This window comes from Littorina saxatilis, linkage group LG16 (assembly GCF_037325665.1).
Source record: "Littorina saxatilis isolate snail1 linkage group LG16, US_GU_Lsax_2.0, whole genome shotgun sequence".
Taxonomy (NCBI): domain Eukaryota; kingdom Metazoa; phylum Mollusca; class Gastropoda; order Littorinimorpha; family Littorinidae; genus Littorina; species Littorina saxatilis.
The window spans coordinates 21,007,403-21,033,095 of record NC_090260.1 but is presented as its reverse complement, the minus strand read 5'-3'; the positions used below and the strand labels follow the sequence as shown (position 1 = coordinate 21,033,095).

Below are 25,693 nucleotides of genomic sequence, written 5' to 3'. Positions count from 1 at the left end.
TTCTTCTTACGATTACAGCTGTTTGCGGGGGACTACAACTACGACACTTGGCAGGATTGGTGCAGACATGTTTAGGTTTTGGTAGAATGTATTAGCATTACTTACAAGACGCGTTTTCCTCACGATTTTGTGCTCGAAGCGACAAACTTTGCAGCTGTGCAGCGACGGGTCCGTCATTCGGCCGATTCACGGGTAAAATACGCGAAATACAAACCCGAAAAACCCATTGGCATTAAGTATAGACACTAACAGAACTAACCTGACCTATCTCGATGTGCAACACTTCGTAATACTTCATTTATAGAGATAAGTAGCTTCACCAACCTCTTTGAATTTCCCCTGAAGCAGATGACGGAAGCGTCGGGAAGAACATTTTCTTAACACAGTGTGGGAAGAGAGTCAGGGCAGTGTACTATGGACGCGTGCTTCGCGGCGGTGAGCGTGACCTGCCTCCGTCTTCTGTATGGTTAGCCGAGACTATCTGAATGTAGTCTCGGCGATGTTTGGTTTGTGGTGTTGATATTGACTAAATGTTTTTATATCGCTTCACGCGACTTGTTTTTAAAGGCACAGTGCAGCTCACAGCCTTCGTTTTGCGTTTTTGTTGCAGCTGAGTGCATTTACAGTTCAAAAATCCTCCTATGGTAGTAAAACAAACCCAAAACTACCCAACGACGACATCTGTGAAGCTCGACAGTTTCTTGTTCACGCGAGTGCATAAATTAACCTAGTTATTACGTGGTGTTTGGTCGGAGTTCGATTCAACTGAGTGATTCCGGCCTCCATTTTGTTTTACACAAACTCATGATGACGTCTGACATAGTTTGCTAGTGACTGTCTTTTTGTGCATGATGTGGTGATCTACCTGATCTAAATGATTTAGATCCGAAAATAGGCCAAGACCAGCCGGGACAGAGTCCGAAATTAATTCGTAAAAAAATCGCAGTTTTTGACTCTTTGGGTGCAAGTCAATGAAACTTGGTAGTTCTTCTAACGGATAGCTGTGTGTGTGTGTGTGTGTGTGTGTGTGTGTGTGTGTGTGTGTGTGTGTGTGTGTGTGTGTGTGTGTGTGTGTGTGTGTGTGTGTGTTTACAAAGTCTGTAAACTTTCTAATACAAGACATTTGAACCTGTTGATAAGCACCCTCTTTACAACCTACCTAGGGAGACAAACCTCTCTCTTCGCCCTGGTAAAATAAAACTGTCAGTGAATACTTGACCACACACACACATACACACACACAATATCACACACACATCGTTACATTACCTTCTCTGTTTCTATGTTCTGCAGATAAATAAGTTCTTGCAAAAGAATCACGTAGCATCATCTTGATAAAGCTAGTCTCTCTTTACGCGCTGTCTATCAGAACTGGGAACATCTCAGGTATCCTGTTTAACTTTGCGATTACATTTCAATTACTATGCCTACATTATGACGCCTTTCAACCTGAGCCCGCATTGTAGGGGACACTGTTAAAACGGAAAATTGGCCCTTTAAATTACTGAAAGAGTATACTCCGTAAATAAGGGTAGTTTTCCGTCGGAAAAGACGGACATAATTTCGTCAGTCTGCATGTCTATTGTAGAGCCTTTTTTGTGTGCAGTGGTATAAGGCCCAAAAGAATAATATGTCTGTTTCCGGTAACATCGCGGAAAAAAATAGGGTCGGTCGGTCGTTTTTTACATTTAGTCAAGTTTTGACTAAATGTTTTAACATAGAGGGGGAATCGAGACGAGGGTCATGGTGTGTGTGTGTGTGTGTGTGTGTGTGTGTGTGTGTGTGTGTGTGTGTGTGTGTCTGTGTCTGTGTCTGTGTGTGTCTGTGTGTGTAGAGCGATTCAGAGTAAACTATTGGACCGATCTTCATAAAACTTTACATGAGAGTTCCTGGGAATGATATCCCCAGACGTTTTTTTTTCGATAAATGTCTTTGATGACGTCATATCCGGATTTTTGTAAAAGTTGAGGCGGCACTGTCACACCCTCATTTTTCAATTAAATTGATTGAAATTTTGGCCAAGCAATCTTCGACGAAGGCCGGACTTTGGTATTGCATTTCAGCTTGGAGGCTTAAAAATTAATCAATAACTTTGGTCATTAACAATCTGAAAATTGTAATTAAAATTATTTTTTTATAAAACGATCCAAAATTACGTTCATCTTATTTTTCATCATTTTTTTTATTCCAAAAACATATAAATATGTTATATTCGGATTAAAAACAATCTCTGAAAATTTAAAATATAAAAATTATGATTAAAGTTTTTTTTCCGAAATCGATTTGAAAACAATTTCATCTTATTCCTTGTCGGTTCCTGATTCCAAAAACATATAGATATGATATGTTTGGATTAAAAACACGCTCAGAAAGTTAAAACGAAGAGAGGTACAGAAAAGCGTGCTATGCAGCACAGCGCGACCATTACCGCACTATTCTGGCTTGTCGATTTCACTGCCTTTGCCACGAGCGGTGGACTGACGAAACTACGAGTATGCGGTCTTGGTGAAAAAATGCAGTGCGTTCAGTTTCATTCTGTGAGTTCCACAGCTTCACTAAATGTAGTAATTTTGCCTTACGCGACTTGCTTTTTACATTTAGTCAAGTTTTGACTAAATGTTTTAACGTAGAGGGGGGAATCGAGACGAGGCTCGTGGTGTATGTGCGTGTGTGTGTGTGTCTGTTTGTGTGTGTAGAGCGATTCAGACTAAACTACTGGACCGATCTTTATGAAATTTGACATGAGAGTTCCTGGGTATGAAATCCCCGAACTTTTTTTTCTTTTTTTTGATAAATGTCTTTGATGACGTCATATCCGGCTTTTCGTGAAAGTTGAGGCGGCACTGTCACGCCCTCATTTTTCAACCAAATTGGTTGAAATTTTGGTCAAGTAATCTTCGACAAAGCCCGGACTTCGGTATTGCATTTCAGCTTGGTGGCTTAAAAATTAATTAATGACTTTGGTCATTAAAAATCTGAAAATTGTAAAAAAAAATAAAAATGTATAAAACGATCCAAGTTACGTTTATCTTATTCTCCATCATTTTCTGATTCCAAAAACATATAAATATGTTTTATTTGGATTAAAAACAAGCTCTGAAAATTAAATATATAAAAATTATTATCAAAATTAAATTGTCGAAATCAATTTAAAAACACTTTCATCTTATTTCTTGTCGGTTCCTGATTCCAAAAACTAATAGATATGATATGTTTGGATTAAAAACACGCTCAGAAAGTTAAAACAAAGAGAGGTACAGAAAAGCGTGCTATCCTTCTTAGCGCAACTACTACCCCGCTCTTCTTGTCAATTTCACTGCCTTTGCCATGAGCGGTGGACTGACGATGCTACGAGTATACGGTCTTGCTGAAAAATGGCATTGCGTTCAGTTTCATTCTGTGAGTTCGACAGCTACTTGACTAAATGTTGTATTTTCGCCTTACGCGACTTGTTTTTTTTAATTTTTTTATTTTTTTATTCTTACGTTTTGTTAACGTCTTTTTACGTTGTTTTTATATTTAGTCAAGTTTTGACTAAATATTTTAACATCGAGGGGGAATCGAAACGAGGGTCGTGGTGTATGTGCGTGTGTGTGTGTGTGTGTCTCTCTGTGTGTGTGTGTGTGTGTGTGTGTAGAGCGATTCAGACTAAACTACTGGACCGATCTTTATGAAATTTGACATGAGAGTTCCTGGGTATGAAATCCCCGAACGATTTTTTCATTTTTTTGATAAATGTCTTTGATGACGTCATATCCGGCTTTTCGTGAAAGTTGAGGCGGCACTGTCACACCCTCATGTTTCAACCAAATTGGTTGAAATTTTGGTCAAGTAATCTTCGACGAAGCCCGGACTTCGGTATTGCATTTCAACTTGGTGGCTTAAAAATTAATTCATAACTTTGGTCATTAAGAATCTGAAAATTGTAAAAAAAAATAAAAATTTATAAAACGATCCAAATTTACGTTTATCTTATTCTCCATCATTTTCTGATTCCAAAAACATATAAATATGTTTTATTTGGATTAAAAACAAGCTCTGAAATTTAAAAAAATATAAAAATTATTATTAAATTTAAATTATCGAAATCAATTTCAAAACAATTTCATCTTATTCCTTGTCGGTCCCTGATTCCAAAAACATATAGATATGATATGTTTGGATTAAAAACACGCTCAGAAAGTTAAAACGAAGAGAGGTACAGAAAAGCGTGCTATCCTTCTCAGCGCAACTGATAAACCGCTCTTCTTGTCAATTTCACTGCCTTTGCCATGAGCATGAGCGGTGGTCTGACGATGCTACGATCGAGTATACGGTCTTGCTAAAAAAATTGCATTGCGTTCAGTTTCATTCTGTGAGTTCGACAGCTACTTGACTAAATGTTGTATTTTCGCCTTACGCGACTTGTTACATTTAGTAAAGTTCTGACTAAATGTTTTAACATAGAAGGGGAATTGAGACGAGGGTCGTGGTGTATGTGTGTGTGTGTGTGTGTGTGTGTGTGTGTGTGTGTGTGTGTGTGTGTGTGTGTGTCTGTGTGTCTGTGTGTGTGCGTGCGTGTGTGTGTGTGTCTGTCTGTCTGTGTGTGTGTGTGTAGAGCGATTCAAAGTAAACTACTGGACCGATCTTTATGAAAATTTACATGAGAGTTCCTGGATATGATATCCCGAGCCATTTTTTTCAATTTTTGGATATATGTCTTTGATGACGTCATATCCGGCTTTTTGTAAAAGTTGAGGCGGCACTGTCACACCCTCACTTTTTTTTTAAAATTGATTGACATTTTGGCCAAGCAATCTTCGACGAAGGCCGGACTTTGGTATTGCATTTCAGCTTGGAGGCTTAAAATATAATTAAAGACTTTGGTCATTAAATATCTGAAAATTGTAATTAAAATAATATTTTTATAAAACGATCCAAAATTACGTTTATCTTATTTTTCATCATTTTCTGATTCTAAAAATATATAAATATGTTATATGTGGATTAAAAACAAGCTCTGAAAATTAAAAATATAAAAATTATGATTAAAATCAAATTTCCGAAATCGATTTAAAAACAATTTCATCTTATTCCTTGTCGGTTCCTGATTCCAAAAACATATAGATATGATATGTTTAGATAAAAAACACACTCAAAAGGTTAAAACAAAAAGATGTACCGAAAAGCGCACAGCGCAACCACTTCCTCTCGTCAATTTCACTGCCTTTTGCACGAGCGGCGGACAACGGTCATTGTGAAAAAATGCAGTGCGTTCAGTTTCATTATGTGAGTTCCACAGCTTGACTAAATGTAGTGATTTCGCCTTACGCGACTTGTTCTTGTTTCTGCGGCAGCGCAAGTTATTTTGTCTAGGTCATGGCCGAACTTTAGGCCTACGGAGAAATATCGCTGGATATTTTCTCACCAGACTAACAGAGACAAAGAAGGAAAGTCATGCTATATATTCTTTTACTGGTTACATTAGAGCAAAGAAGTGAGACAGGGGATGGAGTGTACACATTGGCAAATAACTCTCAGAGGCCACTTTCCATTGTCAATATTTGTGCACGCAAATGGGATTTTGATGTTCCTTGAATGCAACCCTTGACATTCATTTTTAGGTTCATGGTAATTTTCGTTTTTGGACACCTGTATTTGCTCACAGCGATCTAAAAAAAATGCTGAAATGAGAATTTTCAAAAACAAAATTTACCGTTCAATTTCTCATCGCTGTGGGATAGCACAGTAGTCCTGAAAAAAGGACACGCACCTTTGATGTCGACCTGTTGGCAGTAGCTCTGCGGGTATTTTTCTGAAATGTGTTTGTAAAAGGAAGCAATGACGAAAGGTAAACAGCCCTCGCAAAACCATTGAGAAAAAACCGCTCGAATAAGCCTTTATAAACATTCACCCTAGCACGCACACGCACGCCACGCACACACACACGCAGGCACGCACACACACACACACATACACACACACGCACACACACACACACACAAGCACACACACACACACACACACACACACGCACACACACACACACACAAGCACACACACACGCACGCACATACACACACATACACACACACTTGTTTTCAAATCACATTTCTTACATAAGATTGCAGCCACTTGTCTTGACTGCAATATTTAACAAATGTTGCAATTGCGCACTGCCAGTAAAAAAATCTAAAAAAAAAAAGTCTCCAAAGAGCGAGCCGAGAGCTTCTGATGTTATAATTATAACTGTTTGAATGTGCTTTTTTCAAAGTTTTTGTTTGTTTTTGAAATGTTGTTTGACCGCATCAAATGTCTTAATTCAATATTTCCGAAACCTATTTTCCGAAAGTTACAGTTTGAAGTTCCAAATAAGTCAATCCAATACCCACGCCATCCCTTTTATCATATGCGTTTTTAAATGCACAGAGAATAAAATAAAGAGTCATCGAACGCGTCTTAATTATCAGTGAGAGTTTGAGATTTCACAATCTCTGTTTTTAATTTAAGAAAATACAAGTAATACAGGGAAAGGGCGGCCGAGTGGTAAAGTACACTTGACTCGGAAGCAAGGGTTTGCGAGTTCGACCCTGGGTGGGGGCGTAAGCAATTTTTTTCCCCCTTCCCTGGCCCAGGTGGTGGGTTCAAGTGCTAGTCTTTCGGATGAGACGAAAAACCGAGGTCCCTTCGTGTACACTACATTGGGGTGTGCACGTTAAAGATCCCACGATTGACAAAAGGGTCTTTCCTGGCAAAAATGTATTGGCATAGATAAAACATGTCCACCAAATACCCGTGTGACTTGGAATAATAGGCCGTGAAAAGTAAATATTCGCCGTAATGGCTTGCGATTTACTGGCCGATGTGAATGCGTGATATATATATATTGTGTAAAAAATTCCATCTCACACGGCAGAAATCAATATGTAAAGCGCTTAGAGAACGTCAAGCGCTATATAAATCTCCCATATAAATAAAATAAATCAATAAAGTACTTACTGTTAACAAGAGAACGTTTAGCAATCAACTTTGTCCAATCGCTATCATCTGAAACAAAAGAAACATTGAATCTATAAGCCATGCTAATATTGTCTAACCAAACGGACCTGTGGTTGCATGTTAGTTCAGACTCATATACTACACGAGTGTTTTCCTGATAACAGCATCATAGAGCTTCTTGTGTTTCCAGTGTTTTAAGTCACTGAAATATTTGATCACTGCCGATTTTACTAGTTATGAACTAGAGCTTTTTTTTAGATCATGCACCCATTACATTTTGAAGATAACACGTAAACGAGGATTTTTAATGTATTACCCGAACCCCCCAGAAACAAAGCAGCCAACACGTTGGTTAACACGTGGCTCGTTTGGGTTGCGTATCTCTTGTCATTCGGTGTCATGTAGGATAAATACCATGCTGCGTAGTATGTGTGGTTATTAAATACATACCTTGACACAATACCGTTGTGTTTTTCTTCTCTCTCTCTGCGTTCTTGTCCACACTTGCGGAGCTCTGCTTTCCGATGTGGCCCGAGGAATGCTGAACAGGTCTTTTCGGATTAAAAAAGCAAAAAAAAGCAAGTTCTCACACAGCTAAACACGAAACTGACAGTGACAAAAGAAGTGCGCCTGGGTGTGTTGCAATGGAAAATTTGTCACAATTTATATCCCACCAATATTTTATTACATAAAATGAAAGTAAGTCAAACAAAAAATTATAACGAGTGCCCACATATGTTGGATGTTATGGAACAATTTTTCTGTGAGTGTCCCCAAATTAGAAGGTTTTGGACTTATATTGAATGTACTGTAACCAGAATTTATTTTTACTTTTGTTTCATTCCTATTGTGCTACGATCCGCAAATTGTAAGGTTCCGACCTCGCTTTCGAAAGTGTCGTCTGCCGAACCCAGCAGCAGCTGGCTCCCAGCTCTGTCAAAAACTTACTAAACCCGTCAAACACAACAAGTAAGCAATCTTATTCTTTATATATGAGGATAACAACTCAGTATGATTATATTCTAGGTTTTACATGACCATGACTATGATTTAGGTTGGTTTTGATGCCTTTCATTTGCCTTTAGAGTTCGTGACTCGAAGTGCCACGTGTGGTTGTGGTTACGTCAGCAACTGACTGTGGGCAGTTTAACATTGAGCGAGTTTTAGCGTCAACTAAGGTGACTCGAGTCGAACCGGAGGTCGCAAAAACTCGGTCCGGTACGACTGGAGTGACGTCACCGGTTAACCAACTTTCAACCTTGCTTCCTGCGTAGGGTCTCTCCAGTTCCAAGATGGCTGCCAAGGCGAGGTGAGAAACTTCTGCAAATATTTTTTGACAAAGTTACGGATTGTGAGAAGACATTTGTTGTAAATCACTTAGCCTTTCAAAAATTAAGGATACTGGGTTGGATACTGTCTTGGTTTTAATGCATTTTATTTTAGCAGTGATGTTTATTTTGGGAAGAAATGAGGTCAACAGGAGTTTGGGTGCGATTTCGGCTCAAATGTACTTTAGCGCCCTGAACTTTTACCCGGCTGTTTTGCGCTCGATTTTCACGCTCACTTCTTCATTGACGTTCGAATCGATAGTTCGATGTTTTGGCATTACATTCACATCAACAATAAAACAGTACTGCTTGTTCATCATCGTCGTCCATCAACTCTCCACAACAGTAAATCCGTAACGCGCTTGTCGCCATCTTGTTGCAAGGGACGCGACTGGACACAACCCAACAGCGTTTCCGCGAATAAAAAACCCAGACATGCGCAGTGACCCTACCGTTGCTCAACCCTGTTCCTCGCGAAAACTCGCTCAGTATAGACCCTATCGGTATTCCAAGCTCTCGTAATCTCTCGCAAACTTCAGAGCATAGCAAAGCATTCGGTACAGCGATCTCGTGCGAGCTGCACAAGCCAAGGTTCGAAGTTCTCGCGATGTTCAAAGCATAAGAAAGAGCGTGTATCGCGAGAGCTGCTCAGATACCGAAAAGGTCTATTGTACAACTCTTTTTCGTTGAGAATAGTTTATTTAATAGCAAAGACGCTCTAACAAGAGTTTGCAGAAGAGTTGCTGCCTAAAACCTTCCATTTGTTGGAAATCGTACAATGTTCTAATTTTTGGATATTTGTTCATTTCGTTTTTGTGTACTCCAACTTCAATGTGGTTTAGTGAGCGTGATTTTTATCACTTACCTTGAGTTGAAAAAGCATTTTTACCTCACAAGAGTTCTGAGGATGGCTTTTGTTTATTCTTTCAGATTTTCACCATAGCGATCAAGTACCAGTGGTGGGTATCAACGGTTGCATTGAATATACGAATTAAAGAAATGAAAAGTATGTTCGTTGGGTGAAACTTAACTGTATGTCAAGAGTCTGGGACATGAGACAGGACATTGAAAACATTTTGAACAGTCTGACAGGTCGGGCTTTCTTATTGTCTATTACAGATGTATTATTCGGAATCGAAGAATGTCAGGAATCAGCGTTAATTAACCATGTTTTATTGATAGCAAAAATGCACAGCATTAGCAAAGTTAAGAAAACTAAATCGCATATTCCATTGGAAATTGTATTTCAACAAGAACTTGCGCTACGAAAGGTTTATCCCCATTGTACTTAGTTAGATTTTTGTTGAATTAAAAAGTAACCTAATGGAAATGTAACATGAAATGTAAAAGAAAAAAGTTGTAACAGTTGATTGAAAATGAAATAAAACACCAGTTAATATACAAAAAAATACCCAAAAAAGGAGACATGATGACGGAAGGAACAATAAGAAAGTGAATGAGCCAAGTAAACATTTATATCAATAACTGAGAGAGAGAGAAAGAAATGAAGACATAGCATGAGAAAAGTGTGTGTGTGTGAGTGTATAGGCCGGATGCGATTAACTACGTGTGTTGGTTTGTGTGTGAGTATGGATGTGAGTATAGCTATGAGCGTGTAGGTATGAGAGTGTCAGAAAGCAAAAGAAGTAACTGTAAACGTCAAACAAATGTTAATATGCGAGTGAACGACTATTTTCCATTAACGGTGCAGTACACTTTAGACAGAGAGTGAGAGGTGAGAGGAGGGGAATAGAGAGAGGGAGAGAGGCATGGAGGGAGAGAGAGAAAGGGTGAGCAAGAGGAGACTGAGGGAGAGAGAGAGAGGGGGATATATGAATGTGGTGGGGGAGGGAAGGAAGAGAGGGAGGGCGCGAAGAGGAACTCAGAACTCAGAACTCAGAACTTTATTACATAAGGATAAAGGTTTTAGGCTTAGCCTAATCTTCCAACCACGTCCTTCGAACATATACAGAGAATAATTGTAAACGAAAGCAAAGACTGCACACACACACACACACACACACACACACACACACACACACACACACACACACATACACACACGCACGTATATACACACACACACACACACAAACTCACACTCGCTTACACACACACACACACACACACACACACACACACACACACACACACACACACACACACACATGAAGAGTGAGAGAGACAGAGGAGGGAGAGAGAGAGAGAGAGAGAGAGAGAGTGAGTGAGAGAGAGAGAGAACTCGAACTCGAAAACTTTATTACCGAGGGATGATAGCATTAGGTCCATATGGTCCTTTCTTACAGCTAGTCCCTACTATAATACACACATGAAACAAAGAACAAATATGAAGAATGAAAACATTTAAACAAAAAATCAAATAAAACAAAATTATGCAGGGAAAAGTATAACAAAATAAAAATAAAAAATTCAAAAGTGTGCTTGTTAATGGAAGCATACTATACACTTTCTCTTTCACACATCCTCACACACACTCGCACAAATTGTACACCGACTTAGTCGTTAGAGAGGTGCTTTCGGAGCTGTCTTTTAAAAGAAGATAATGACAGACATGACTTGATATTTACAGGTAGTGAATTCCAAAGGAACGCACCAGAATAAGAAAAACTAGTTTTAAACAAATCGATGCGGGGCCTTGACAAGGCAAGGTTATTTCGAGTGTTTGAATAATATGACGGAGATGATTTGAAGAGTTGTATAAGATATGTTGGGGCGTCCTTATAGACGACTTTATACATAAATGAACATTTATTATACAAAAGCTGCTTTTTTAAGCTTAACATCCCAATACTTTTCATCTTTTCCTTTGTAGAAAGAGATGGACTGGGCAGAACTAGTTTAGCAGCTCTACGCTGGAGCGAGTTCAGCTTCTTCAAGTGAACTTCACTACACCCGTCCCATACTATGGAAGCATAATCAATATGGGGTTTTATGTGGGCATTGTAAAATAGTTTTCTTGTGTCTAGATTAATAATGCTTTGTAACTTTGACAAAAGAAACAGGTTTTTAGCAATTTTTTTGCAGATTCCATTGATGTGAGTCTGCCATTTGAGATCATTATCAACAGTAAGTCCCAGTAAACGGTGCTCAGCTACTTGCTCAATGGAGTGCTCATTTAGGGACAGACTCAGAGTCATTTCTGAAAGTTGATGTTTTTGGCGAGTGCTGATTATCATAGACTTTGTTTTAACTGGATTAATAAGCATACGATTTGCAGAACACCACTCAGAAACATCGTTTAGGCTCTGTTGTAATTTGTCTTGAATTTGTGCAGGGCTTTTCCCTGTTGCATGTAAGGTAGTATCATCTGCTAACATATGACACTCAACAGATTCGGACTGTAGGTACAAGGGCAAATCATTTATATACATGCAAAATAATACAGGTCCTAAAACAGACCCCTGTGGCACTCCACATTTCACAGTGCCCTGAAAAGAGTACGTATCGTGTACGTATACAGATTGAACCCTCTCTTTAAGATAAGAGTAAAAAAAAAGCGACAGTGCTAGAACTTTTCAAATAACATTTTAATTTCTGTAGAAGGATCTCGTGATCCACGAGGTCAAAAGCTTTTTTTAGGTCCAAGAAAACATCACCAGAAATGTCTAACCTATTAATGGATGAGTACCATGAATCAGTTAATCTGGCAAGGGCAGTGTTACATGAATGTTGAGAGCGAAAACCAGATTGAAGTTGATGCAAGAGATTGTGGTCCTCCAAATAAGTAACCAGATGTTTTTGAACATGCCTTTCAAGAGGCTTAGATAATACAGATAACAAAGATATAGGTCTAAAATCATTTAAGTCTTGAGAACCTTTTTTCTTTGGCAAAGGTATGACTTTCGCTTTTTTAAATTCTTTTGGAAAATCATTGTGTTGAATACATAAATTATAAACATAAGTCAGAGACTCTACTATATAAGGAGCAGATAGTTTTAATAATTTATTACTTATTTCATCAAGTCCGGAAGATTTTTTATTTTCTAACCTTGCTATGTACTGGCCAACTTCATGGATGGCCATTATCGGAATAACAAACGCATCCGTGTTTCTTAATTTTTCATCACAGAACATCTGCAAGCGTTCACAACAGGAATGTGGTTCTGTACCTGGAGATTTTGAGTGAGAATCTACCAGTGATTCAGCAACGGACAAAAAATAATCGTTAAAGTCGTTGGCCTTTATATTCTGAGGAATACTACTATTTTTTGAGGAGTTGCCTTTTAAAAACGTGTTCAGGGTGCGCCAGACTTTTGAAACATCTTTGTTGTTACCCACAAGTTTATCAAAATATGATCGCTTCGCGTTTCTCACAAGATTCTTTACTCTGTTACGCGCTTTTTTATAATCTTCAAATAATTTGTTTGTCTTTAACTGGTCGCGATACGCCATTGCTTCGATGATATCAATGGTTAACCAGGGAGGAAGTTTAGGATGTCTTACTCGTTTCCGCCTCACAGGTGCATGTCGATTTACCACATCGATAAAGAGGGAATACCAGGCTTCAAGTGCCTCGTTAGGATCGGTATAATTAAGCACAGAAGCAAAAGGTGTACAATTCAAATCATTAAAGAAGAGACCTTGATTAAAATGTTTAAAAGACCTGTATGAAATATGTGTGACCTTTTGATTCTGCCTTGGGTAACTTCATCAATTTGGAACAGCTTACAGGACTATGATCACTTACACTAAGGTCGGATACACAGGCACCTAAGACTGTGTCCGGATTATTCGTATAAATATGATCGAGCAATGTAGATGTCGTTGAAGTTACCCTTGTGGGTGACTTTACAAGCTGTTTAAGCCCAAATAACTGAGTAGTTGATTCCCAGCTGGGATGGGACTTTAACATGTCTATGTTAAAATCGCCAAGTAGCATAACGTCAGCATTGTGTTTGCTCTTATTATAAACATTGTCTAACATTTGTACAAAATGATCATACCACTCAAAATTTGCCGCAGGATTTCTATAAAGAAAACACACGAATTGAGGGGCCATTGATTTACTGGGTTTGAGTTCTAACCAAATGCATTCTACTGCGCTGGGTTCCAGGTCTATGCGTCTACGCGTAATGTGTTTAATTGAGTCATGAATATATACCGCGATTCCGGTCTGCCCTTGGATTTCTGGGTCTCGCCTTTCAACACAATAATCAACAATCGCGATATTATCGGAAACCCTGGAATCTAATCTTGATTCAGTAATACCAAATAAATGATAATTCGGAGACGCTTTTTCAAGGAAGGCACAGTAATTGTAAAAGGAAAAAGAATGTCCAGTATAAAAACAATATCCATTTTGCGTGTAACTGAAAAAACATATTGTATAACAAATTCCAAACAAGCACGCAGACGGAAGAGAAAGAAAGTTATCAAGAAAGAGAGAGAGCGAGTGAAAGGGTTGTAAGTTTACAGTAGGCGACATCACAATAAAAATAAAACCCCTTCTGAAATACACTACTCACAAAAAGTTAAGGATCACTTAGAGAAAACAGGTGCTCAATAAAATCAGTTCGCTACTGTTATTTCTTTCTCAGTCAAACCAAATTGTTATGAATTCTTGTTCAGCTGTAAGTGGGCGATGTTGTGTTAGTGGGAACATTGCATGAGATTCTCTACTACTGAGCTTGGTAGCAAAAGAAAAAGCGGAAACTTGCGAAAAAGGACCTTGTTTTGGACCGTTCAGCCCGAACACATTGCACAAGCCACATGGAAAAACCATTATGCACGCGCAAGCACTGCTGTTTATGTGTGAGATGCTGTCACTTGCTTGGCTTTTTGAGAAGCCATACCACCAGTATTAGGCATTATCTGACAATGCCTCCACGACGAAAATTGAACGAGTTTGAGAAGGGACGAGCTGTTGCAAGGTTCCAAGATGGTGTCCCCAAGCGAGAAGTGGCCAGGCGACTTCACGTGTCCATCTCGGTCATTGTCAGACTGATTCAACGTTTCACAGCCACTGGGAGGGTCCAGGAAAGACGCAGACCTGGGCAACCAAAGAAGACAACTCCACGTGAAGATCGTCTCATTGAACGACTAGCCTTGCAAACAAGAACAGCCTCTTTCAGCATTATTCGAAGGCAACTGAGGGTGGCTACTAACACCAACATCAGCCAGCAGACCATACGGAATCGCCTTTATGGGTTTAACCTCCGTTCTCGTCGCCCAGCTGCACGGCCACGCTTAACTCCAGCCCATTGGGCAGCACGCCGCGCCTTCTGCAGACGTCACGCGAGGTGGACACGTCAGCAATGGTCCCAGGTCCTGTTCAGTGATGAATCACGCTTCACCCTGAACCACAACGACGACCGACTGAGGGTCTGGGGGCGCCAGGGGGAACGCTACATTGACGCCACTGTCCAAGAAAAGGTGGCCTTTGGTGGAGGTTCTGTAATGGTCTGGGGGGCCTTCAGCCTTCACCACAGAACACCCTTGTTTCATGTACAGGGTAACCTGACTGGCCTCCGATACCGGGATGAGATCCTTCGATCGCTGGCTGTGCCTACACTGCCGCAGATGGGACCGCAGGCTGTCTACCAGGATGACAACGCTCGCCCCCACAGGGCAAGGGTGGTCAACGACTTCCTGCAGCAGTCTGGAGTCAACAGAATGGAGTGGCCAGCATGCAGTCCTGATCTCAACCCGATTGAGAACCTCTGGGATGAGTTGGATCGCAAAGTGAGGAGCAACCACTCCCCTCTCAGGGATGTCCAGCACCTCTACCAGATGCTGCAGGCAGAGAGGCAGGCGCTTCTACACAGGATCTTCACCATCCTGGTCAACTCTATGGGGTCTCGCTGCGTCGAGTGCCAGAACAGCCAGGGCGGTTACACGCATTACTGAACTTTTGGAAGCATCTGAATGCCATGTCTTGTGATTTCAACGACTTTGTGAAATTAAATTTCGATACGTACACACTTTGATAAAATGTACAGACCAAACGATTGCTCGAAATTAAAGGAAATGTTGTATCGTTATCACTAAAGCATTGAATTAAACGTTTGCCAAATACCAACGCATTGGCTTTCTTATTTGGAAAGTTATGAATTTGTGTGCAAGTGATCCTTAACTTTTTGTGAGTAGCGGGACACAAAAAAAGAAGTCTGATCTTCTTAAACAAAAAAGAACCGGGAAAGAAAGAAAGAAAACCCTCTCAGCAAATTCAGTTTCCACAGAAAATCAATCTTTCACAGCTGAAAGACGACAGACGACCTTTGTCCAGCGTAAAAAAAAACACCAATTGCTTGAAAGTCATCAATCCATAAAAACATGTGAATGTGGGGACTACCACGATTTTGGAATTCCACACGATGAAAATAGTCAACAACTTTCCCCAGTGGTTGAGAAGGTCCTAAGATAATATGTTTCATGAGGTTTTGAAATCGACGATCAAAATGTACTGCACTCATAAAAGGATCTTGGATGACAGTTTTTGCAAAAGAAGATTTTGAAGAAGCATCCTCATAAGAAACATTCTTTGCTGTCATTTCAACTTCAGGCCAATGAAGATCATCAGCAGATAATGTCATAAACAGTGTTGGTGGTCCCAAACTACCAAACATGGCAAGCAAATCATGCAGTTTATTGCGAAAATATGCAGCCGTTCCTGGTATACTTTTCATGAACATGTATGAAGTATCATGCAATGAGATGTTACGATTTCTAGCATCTTTGGCACACACTCTGTTATTATTTCCAGTCGCAAAAGGAGATGTAATTTTCATGTACACAGAAGCTGCTTGTTTCAGAAGAAGTTCATCAAATGCGACAGCTGATTGAAGAAGATACATCATGTCTGTTCTGAATCGGTTGTCTTTGTTGTACACTCTATTTGGTAGGTACATAGATAACATTATTTTAGTTTGTCTCGGATGATTAAAACCATTGTTTCCTTTCGGAAATAACCAGGGAAAAGCCATTTCCTCTCCCAGTTCAATTTCATATATATATATACTCACAGGAGAATGTTTAGATCTGTGAACATGCAATGTTGACAATACATCTTCATCTTGATTAGACTTTGAGTTTGATTGAAATGCTGAGTTATCAACAGGAACCATGACTTCATGCTGTGTTTCTTCAAAGTTGTTTTCAAAATCGGTATCATGACTACCATCATGTAACTTGTTAGTTGAAAGCAAAGTAATTCTGTAAGCCTGCCACTTATTTATAAAAAGAAACGTTTGATACTTTTACCAAACAGTTAGTATAATGCACGCTCTACCTGTATTCGTCTTTAAATTCTGCAAGACTGAAGCGAAAGAGGTCTGTCTCAGTTTTGTGGTCAGTTTGTTGTGTACATTTACACACGCACAACGAACAACACATGCACAGGCCCGGGGGAAGCTCTCCTTTCTTATGTACGACCACGGACGTATACATGTAGTTTACATGTTTATTAGTCATCTATGTAATTGATTACGTGTATGATATGACGGAGAGTCGCATCGGTTTGATGCCGTGAACCCAACCGTGGCTGTGGCTGTCGTTTGAAGTAGCCTACTTCTTTATAAAGATTCATTTACATTCTACTTCTGACCAAGGCATGTTTGGTACCTACTGAATCCTTGTTGCGTGTAGTTTTACGTGGCACGTTGCCCAAAGTTGTATTCTTGAGGAGCATAAAATAAAACGTGTTACAAAGTTATCTCAAAACTCTGCAGTGACTGCTCGCGCAGCAGGTCAGCTAATTATAGCACGCAGCCCCCACAGACAGCTCCCGAGCCGAGACCATATGACTCGCCGCTCCTGCGGCTCGTCAAAAAGAGACATGCTCGGCTTCGTCTACAATTGTCTAATTTTGAAGCAACGTATATTTATCACTACAACCAAAAAAAGAAAGGACCATACATAACCTTTCCAAAGACACCAAACACGACGTACATACATTCAGACATGCGTGCCATGCGTGAAGTTGAAAATGTTTCAAATGTTTGTGCGTGCGAGAGGTTTTCATGTGTTTTACAATAGACTGTAAAAACACAGTCACTTTTTTCTGTCTTCCACATTGGGTATATATGACAAACACATACATGCACTTCACTAGGTTTGGGTGAAAAGGGGTTCCGTCTTACTTGACACGAGTAACTGCCTGTCCAAACCATCGAAAATCACACGTATACAATAATGAAACAGTGCATTAGTGAACCACAAGGTGTATAAACACGCTACAGTCAGCAGTCTTTTAAGACACACTTATGGGACGGATTCAGACAAAATCAAGTGTTGCAGATATAACACACGTTTCTCATTCAAACTTATAAAGTTTCAGCTCAGAAAGAAGTGAGGTGCGCAAACCAGAGCCAGAGATAAACTGTTAATTAGTGGCATCCCGCTGCCAGCCTCCAGTAAAGATAAAGAGGGCTCTCGTTTTCCCACGGGGGCCAGTCTGGAATGCCAGAAACTGGGTCAGGGCAGGGAGGGGTGAAGCAGGCAGTGTGTGGAACTAAAGGGGAGAGTTTAGGGGGAAATGAACAGCGTACGTTCTAAAAACTTATTTTCAATAAATGTTCATTCTCAAACACTGGGAAAAAAAAGAAGGACCTAATTCATTTTCTCACAGATATTGATGTAATGCTATACAAGCAAACGGGGGTGACGCAACCATCATAATTTTATTCCATGAGCAAACTACGATGTTGGCAGTGTAGTGCCAAAAACAAAAAGGCCTTAATTATAGCCTTCAATTGTGTTTGACAATATCAATGAATTATTGTTGTGCAAATTGAACAAGATTCTGCCTGTCTTGAGCCCAGACACAAAACAACATCAGTCTGTTGTGCGTATGACTTCAGTTATGTACAGTACTACAGCCTGTAGTCTGTGTACACCCCAAGGACAAGAAATATTTGCACAGCATTACGACAGAAGCAAAGAAGCATCTCATTGCATTTTTAATGATTTGTTCTTGAGTGCTAATACCTTTTGTACTTGCAATCTGCAACCCGGTTTTTATATATCAAACGTAATATTGCATCGCATAAAAAAAATTGCATATTTACCTTTCATTATGCTCCCTTTTGGTACCTGAGCGTAGGCCGTGTTTGTTTGTTGTCTGTTGTACAACGTCTGCATAGACAGAAAGACACACACACACACGCACACACACACACACACACACACACACACACACACACACACACACACACACAAACACACACATACACACACACACACATACACACACAAACACACACACACATACACACACGGGCGCGCAAACACACACACACACACACACACACACACACACAAACACACACACACATACACACACACACACACATACACCAGTCAGAACACCCTGTATAGCAACACATATAATAGCAAATTTAAGAGCTTTTCGTTTTACCCCCAAAGCATAGCGTTCTCTACTCTTAAGATCGCCATGCCCCAAAGCCATTTGAATTGAACCGTAACGCAAACAAGTTTTCTATCTGAAAAAAGAGCGTCCACTAAAGAAAATGGGCATTTTTGAAAGACCTCAGAAGAAGAGTTGAAGCTGATATAGCATAAATGTCAACTACACGGAGCAGCATACAACGTTGCATATATGTCACATTCGCCTCTGTGCCGTGTTGAACTTGCACAACATTTTAACGGAAAACCCTTACAACGTCATTTGTCGAGTTCTTTTTGCTCTTCGTAATGGGAAGCCTATAGAATTAAATCGTGTCCATTGTCCTGTGTCCTGTTTTGTATAGCTTTACATTCATTGCATATCAGCTGCGGCTACCAAACAAACAAAAAACAAACAAAAGTAAGATTTTTTTGCCATCCTCCAAACATGAAGTCACTGTTTCCAACTTGCTGACAGACTGAGACAAAATGGATATGCCCTGTTCGCTAAGACTCAACATAAAACTCATTACTATAAGAATGTTAAACACAGCTCAGTTTTAGTTACCGTTTTGACAACTAAACGTGAATCATATCGTCAAAAAGCGCAATTTGTGCGGTTATATGTTGTTAGGGATCTGTGACTTGATACCAAAATATTGCTGAGAAAAGCAGATCTTTAAATAGACATGTGTTTTTCAAAAAAACTGTTGTTCGCCATTTTGGGCTATACACATGGAAAAACAATCCTGAACTTCTGGGGCCAACTGTATTATATTGGGTTTTAACAATACCAACCAGAGCTGTCACTTGATGTGTCACTAGATTCTCCATCCGAAGGCGCACAGGTTCGTCTATTTGAATTCCCATCGGATGTTGTGGAATTTTTCTGTCTGGGTTTCTTTGCTGGGCACGTCTTGATTTTAAACGCAGACCTTTTCGGTGCATACTGTGCCCGATTGGCGATCTGCTGCATACTGTAGCTCTCCACGGCCTCTCTGAAACATGGCAATGATGGTCCAAGCATTGACACGATTCCCATTAAGATTATATTCAAGCAGCAGGTTAACATCAGCGGAAAGAAACTTGTTCTTTTTCATGTAGACTGTTGCTGTGAGGTTCTGTTGGTTAACATCAATCATCATATAAAACAAATGGCGTAGTTTTCTACGAGATAGTGTTCCAAAAGTAAACAAAGACTGTGGCCACTTTACAGTTCACTAACATTGCAAGCTTCTTAATTTAATTTAACAACAACTATTTGTTACATCAACCCACACTGCAATATGTTAGGCAATGTACCAAGCAATGATGCATTAACATGTAAATCTATGTAGGTGTCAGGGGGCTTTACATGTTTAGTTCTAAAATAACGACCGAAACCTAAATATGGAAAATAATATTTTTCCCCCACAGAAACCTCACTGAAAAAATACTTAGATACTATCTATGTGTGAACAAATGAAGAACCACACGATCACAACAGAAGAACATTGATAGAGAAACTAAATAGAATATAAACAAGTCGCGCGAAGCAAAATTACTACATTTAGTTAATCCGAATGAATAATCATAGAATGAAATTAACGCACTGCATTTTTTTTCCACCAAGATAGTAAACCTTTGTCGATTTCCCGAGTCCCAGCGCCAAGAAAGCTCTTTCACAAATAAGCGTGCAAAAAGTGACAAGCCTTTATAGTGCATTAGCGCTTTCCATTGACATGAAAGCGCTCTTTTCTTTATTCTTTGTAACTATCTGAGCTTGTTTTTAGTCCAAAAATAACATATCTATATGGTTTTGGAATCAGGACATGATACAGAATAAGATGAGGTCATGTTTGGATCGATTACAAACATTTTACATTTTAATTAGAATATATTCCGAATTTTAATGACTAATCTCATTATGTAATGTGTAAGCTTCTAAGCTGACATGCATTCCCCTAGTCCGGGCTTCATCAAAGATTGCTTTGTGTGACAGTGCCACCTTAACTTTCCCAAAACCCGTATGTAACGTCATCAAAGACATTTATCGCAAAAATGGGGGGAACACTTCTTGGGATATCAATTGCAGAAACTCTCATGTACAGTTTCATGAAGAACGGTCCAGTTGTTTTCTCTGAATCGCTCTCCACATACACACGCACAAACACAGACAAACAGACACTGCACCCTCGTCTCGATTCCCCGTCTATGCTAAAGTTACTTAACCGTGAATTGGAAACAAACAACAACTGTGAACCAACTGTTTAAAGCCCCAGTCTGTCTCAAATGGCTTACAGAACGATTTGAATCTTGTCATTCAATAAAGCAGTTCTAACCTTTTCGAACAGACTTGCAATTGCATTTAATAGCATTAAATTACACAGTTCGTTTGAATGGCTATTTAGCTCGCGTAAACCACACACCAGTTGTCGTGGTTTATCAAACCCCTGCGCCATCGTGAACCCGTGTGATCCACTTTTATTTTTTTCACAATTTAGTCGTCAGTTTGTGATTTCAATGCATCTGCAATAGCACGTTATTGTGTACATCTGAATCTAAAACGCAACAAACGGCTGCGAGACACACAAACTTATCGGCGGCGGTTGGCTTCAAACAAGCAAGCGCTATGCAGAACATTGTCTGCTACGGGAAACACCACCTTGCGTGACACACTTCCGAGCCCCCTTTTTTCAAACTTTCAAAACTTCGAATTGTACTGATCTTGTCTTGAAAAAAAAGATTTATTTTATGATTTAGAAATGTTTGTGTAACAGGCTGTCAATTTATTATTGAGATTTTAAAAGTTAGGTCTAGCGTCAAAACGAGGCGTCCGATTTGTCTCATTGTATATCCGGCTGGCCAAGCAAAAATAAATTCTTTGACAAATGCTCGCTCTGTACGGAGGGCACCTAGGATGTTCTCAAGTGGTGAGTGTTTAAACGGAAGGGTGTTTGCACGGTGTGTAAAGGCCTGACCGTATCTGTGGCCAGAAACTGATGGTTTAGGGGAAGCTGAGTGTGCCTTTAAACTAAATTTCAAACACGAAAGTCAAACAAACATCATGTCAAACGTTTAACAGTGTACGAATATTCTAAAATATGGTTACACCCAAGCTAAGGTATCCCTGTAACCACAGTTATAAAACTTCTTCTTCTTTGTTCATGGGCTGAAACTCCTACGTTCACTCATGTTTTTGCACGAGTGGGGTTTTACGTGAATTGCCGTTTTTACCCCTCTATTCTGCTAGCTTACGCCGATTTCGAGAGAAGCATGCTGGGTATTTTCGTGTTTCTATAACCCACCGAACTCTGACATGAATAACAGGATCTTTTCCGTGCGCACTCGGTCTTGTGCTTGCGTGTACACACGAAGGGGGGTAAGACCTTAGTAGATATGCACACAAGTTGACATGGGACGGCCGCGGCCGGGATTTGAACTGACCACCTTCCGATTTGGAGCCCGCTGTCTAAACCACTAGGCCACTGCGCCCGTCCGTAATAATACGAATTATCTACCCCACACTTAATTTTATTCTGAATTGTGGTCTTTCTACTTAACTTACCTCAACCCATTCTGATAAGAAACATGTCTAACCCTGAGCATAAGTAAATAAAAGTGACATGACATTTTATAAGCTTTTTTGTATATAGGTCTGTAAGTTCAAAGACTTCAAAAGAGAGAAATACAAGTCGCATAAGACGAAAATACAACATTTAGTCAAGCTGTCGAACTCACAGAAGGAAACTCAACGCACTACATTTTTCACCAAGACCCGACTTTCCGACCTTGACATTGTAGTTAGGGTCATGTGGGCGTCGGCATCATTGTCCAATTAGAAATAATCAATGATCATCTCCAAGGTGTGTTCCGGTCACAGAATTCTGGTCCGGAACGCAAAACAGTTTGCGCGGAAAAAGATTGGTAACAAGAAAAAGAGAACGTGGTTTGACAACTATTAAAAGGGCATTTTGACCGGCTCGCACTAAAGCATCGTTCAAATGTGGGAGAACGACACATCTGACAAATAGCCAGTGATTACCAACATGAGAAACTGGGGATATGAATCGTAATCCGTATGTAAGTTTGAAGCGGCCTTGACGCTGTTTGTACGTCAATCCGGAGAGAAGCTATCGTACCAGGCCTTAGCCATTTTGTCAAGTTCCACTCCCAGTGTGCCGACTACGGCCCTGAAAGTTCGATTTTGCTAGCTAAAAATAAATGTTCTACTACCTTGTCAGTCTAGATCTGGAACTCATGAAATAGCACTATTCAAATCGCAATTGTATCCCCATTAAGTGTTTTTCTAGATCTAAGCATCGACCAAATTCAATAGAAATGTTCCTTGCATGGCATATTTACCTAAATCTTTTATTAAGTTTGTTGAAAATCAAAGTTTTCGTTTTTTGTTTGTTCGCGTGTCCGGTTTTTGTTTAGTCGATTAGCTTACACGATATGTGTGGCTATTTATTATGTAAATGTGGTTTAGCATGTATAAAATGAGACCTAAACCACATACGCCATGAAAGTAGAGTTCCCCGTTCAGTACCAAGATTGCCAGTATTATATTCAGACAACCTTTGGATAAATGTGTGGGGCTGTGGTGTTGCAGTGGTAGATTGTTTGCACGAGTATGTAGGTAGGTACGTGTACATTTGTGTGCTTTTGTGCAGTCATTTGTTTGTGAAGCAGGAACATGCAACATTTTTGACAAACATCAGGGTTGTGTGTGTGTGTGTGTGATAAAACCAACCAAGCTTACATCCAGCACAAAAAGCTTCAGCTCTACTTCACCAGTCAAAGTCACAAACGCATTGCTTTATTCAGCTTTCGACACATATATTCACTCGATCAGAATCGAACCCTCTTCATGAATATTTTATTTCAGAAAAAAATAACATGTTGATTCTACACAACAAATGGTATTGCTATATGCTATGAACGATGAAGAATAGCAACCGAGACAGGTGAGGCATCAAGTTTCTCAGCCTTTCATCAAGCCCTTATGTTGCATATATGTCATTTGTTTGTTTTTTATCTCCTGATGTCATTTGTTTTTTTTATCTCCTGATAACTGACCAGAAAGGTACAGACATCGATTCTGCAACTACCTCGTAAACTTCTCGACCGCTAATACACCAGAACTTAATACAGTATGCAACACTCAAAGGCTTGATTACCTGTTTCATTGAAACGGAAGAAGGAATTAAAAGACGATATGTAACTAAGAAGAACCGATGTATTCAAGTTCAGAACGAAGCAGTTTCTGCCTCAGAGCCTGTATCTCATGCTATGGAGCCACTAGAAGAGAAATGTCTGTCGTAGTTTGACCCAACAGACAGAGAAGTCAAGGGGGGTAATCTGTCGACAGCAGTTGTATTGCTGGTTTGTATTTGAATTTACAAACCATTCTTATTCCCTTGTATAATTTGTGTATCGCTTCAGTAAACACTCATCTATTTTGAAGATTACGTAATTTTCTAAAAATCAAACAAATCGCAATTCAATATTTCACGCAAATTTTACTAATCCGCAAACAATTTTGCATGAACAAGTGTTATGTTAGGGAGAGAGAACGAGTGCGTAGTTAGATACATTTTGAGTGGAGTAGCTGAAATGCGTTAGCCTTATACACATTATGTTATTGAACTGCTTAGCAGAGATTTCCAGATCAATTATACGGCGTTGAAAGACTGGTCTGTAGTACGGTATATACATACAAAATATAAAAATAAAGGCACAGAATATGAAAGAAAATTGTAGAGTAGGTTGCTTTCTATCCTACTGCTCATTGGGGTGTGCACGTTAAAGATCCCACGATTGACAAAAAAGTCTTTCCTGGCAAAATTGTATAGGCATAGATAAAAAATGTCCACCAAAATACCCGTGTGACTTGGAATAATAGGCTGTGCAAAGTAGGATATGCGCCGAAATGGCTGCGATCTGCTGGTCGATGTGAATGCGTGATGTATTGTGTGAAAAATTCCATTTCACACGGCATAAATAGATCCCTGCGCCTTGAGTCCGAGTCTGGAGATACGCGCGCGATACAAGACTTTATATAATAATGCTCTAAATTAGCAAGAGGCAAGCTTTACAATGCTATTCACACCAGGATGCAAAGCATTTAGTGCTAAAGCTCCCAAATCACAAGACAAACACACTTCTTGGGGCTACAAGAAATGTTATAATTAGACACATTTTTGTAAACAAAATTTATTGCCTACCTTGAATCAAACTTATAAAAAAAATATTCGGAGAAAAAAAGTTATACTTAAAAGCAATGCTATCAAGAAATAGGTAGACAACCCGTGTAGATACCTTTATTCTTGAGATATTTTATTTTTGGAGGATGTCACTATGCAATTTTACAGATTTAAAAAAAATGAAATAAAAAGAAGCTTCAAATGATCTCCCTTGAACAAACACTTCTTGTTACAATTTGTTTTTACTATGTGTTAGTTTTAAGGATATATAGAAGAACAATAAGGAAAAAAATGCTGCAAACTGACTTAGACGTATTTACAATTTAATTAAACAAAATGTTTCAAATTATCTGATAAATAAATTCTACATTAAAATTAAAGCAGATCTAGGGACTTGTGCACATGCACGAAAGTCGCACCCAACATAAAACATAAGAAACTATGATCTGCATCTCTTGTTATGATGATAATGGCACCTGTCGACGGACTTGCACGCCATATATATGTTTTACTGTGCGCCCATACATAGCGTATCACCAACTCTTGTTCCAAATAGAAATAGTTTCTGTGAGGACGTAAACTCCCCCCTTATAGTTCGGCTGCATGTCAATGGTCTTTCTCTGGGTGACTCGATTCTGAGGAGATAAAGAAAATGCATTTAGTGCAAGCAGTACATAATTTTTTTCATTTTCATTTTCATTACTTTATTGTCCCATCGCTGGGAAATTCGGGTCGCTTCCTCCCAGTCTGCGTGTTTAGGTGTATTCAGCCACCTGCACTTATGGCAGAATGACCAAGGTCTTTTACGTGCCATTGTGATGACACGGGGGTGGGACA

The 25,693-nt window shown here is 39.5% G+C and overlaps 1 protein-coding gene across 1 annotated transcript in view; it reads right to left on the bottom strand.

Moving 5' to 3' along the window:
* The window catches only part of LOC138951494 (uncharacterized), a 35,183-nt gene extending 15,523 nt beyond the window's left edge, over positions 1 to 19,660 (bottom strand). The window contains exons 1-5 of the mRNA XM_070323098.1: positions 19,467 to 19,660; positions 18,332 to 18,398; positions 7,429 to 7,529; positions 6,979 to 7,026; positions 5,696 to 5,794 (exon numbers count right to left, since the gene is read on the bottom strand). Coding sequence (XP_070179199.1) covers positions 5,696 to 5,794; positions 6,979 to 7,026; positions 7,429 to 7,529; positions 18,332 to 18,398; positions 19,467 to 19,644 — 493 coding nt within the window. The 5' untranslated portion in view covers positions 19,645 to 19,660. The remainder of the gene's footprint in view (positions 1 to 5,695; positions 5,795 to 6,978; positions 7,027 to 7,428; positions 7,530 to 18,331; positions 18,399 to 19,466) is intronic.
* Positions 19,661 to 25,693: the final 6,033 nt, after the last annotated feature.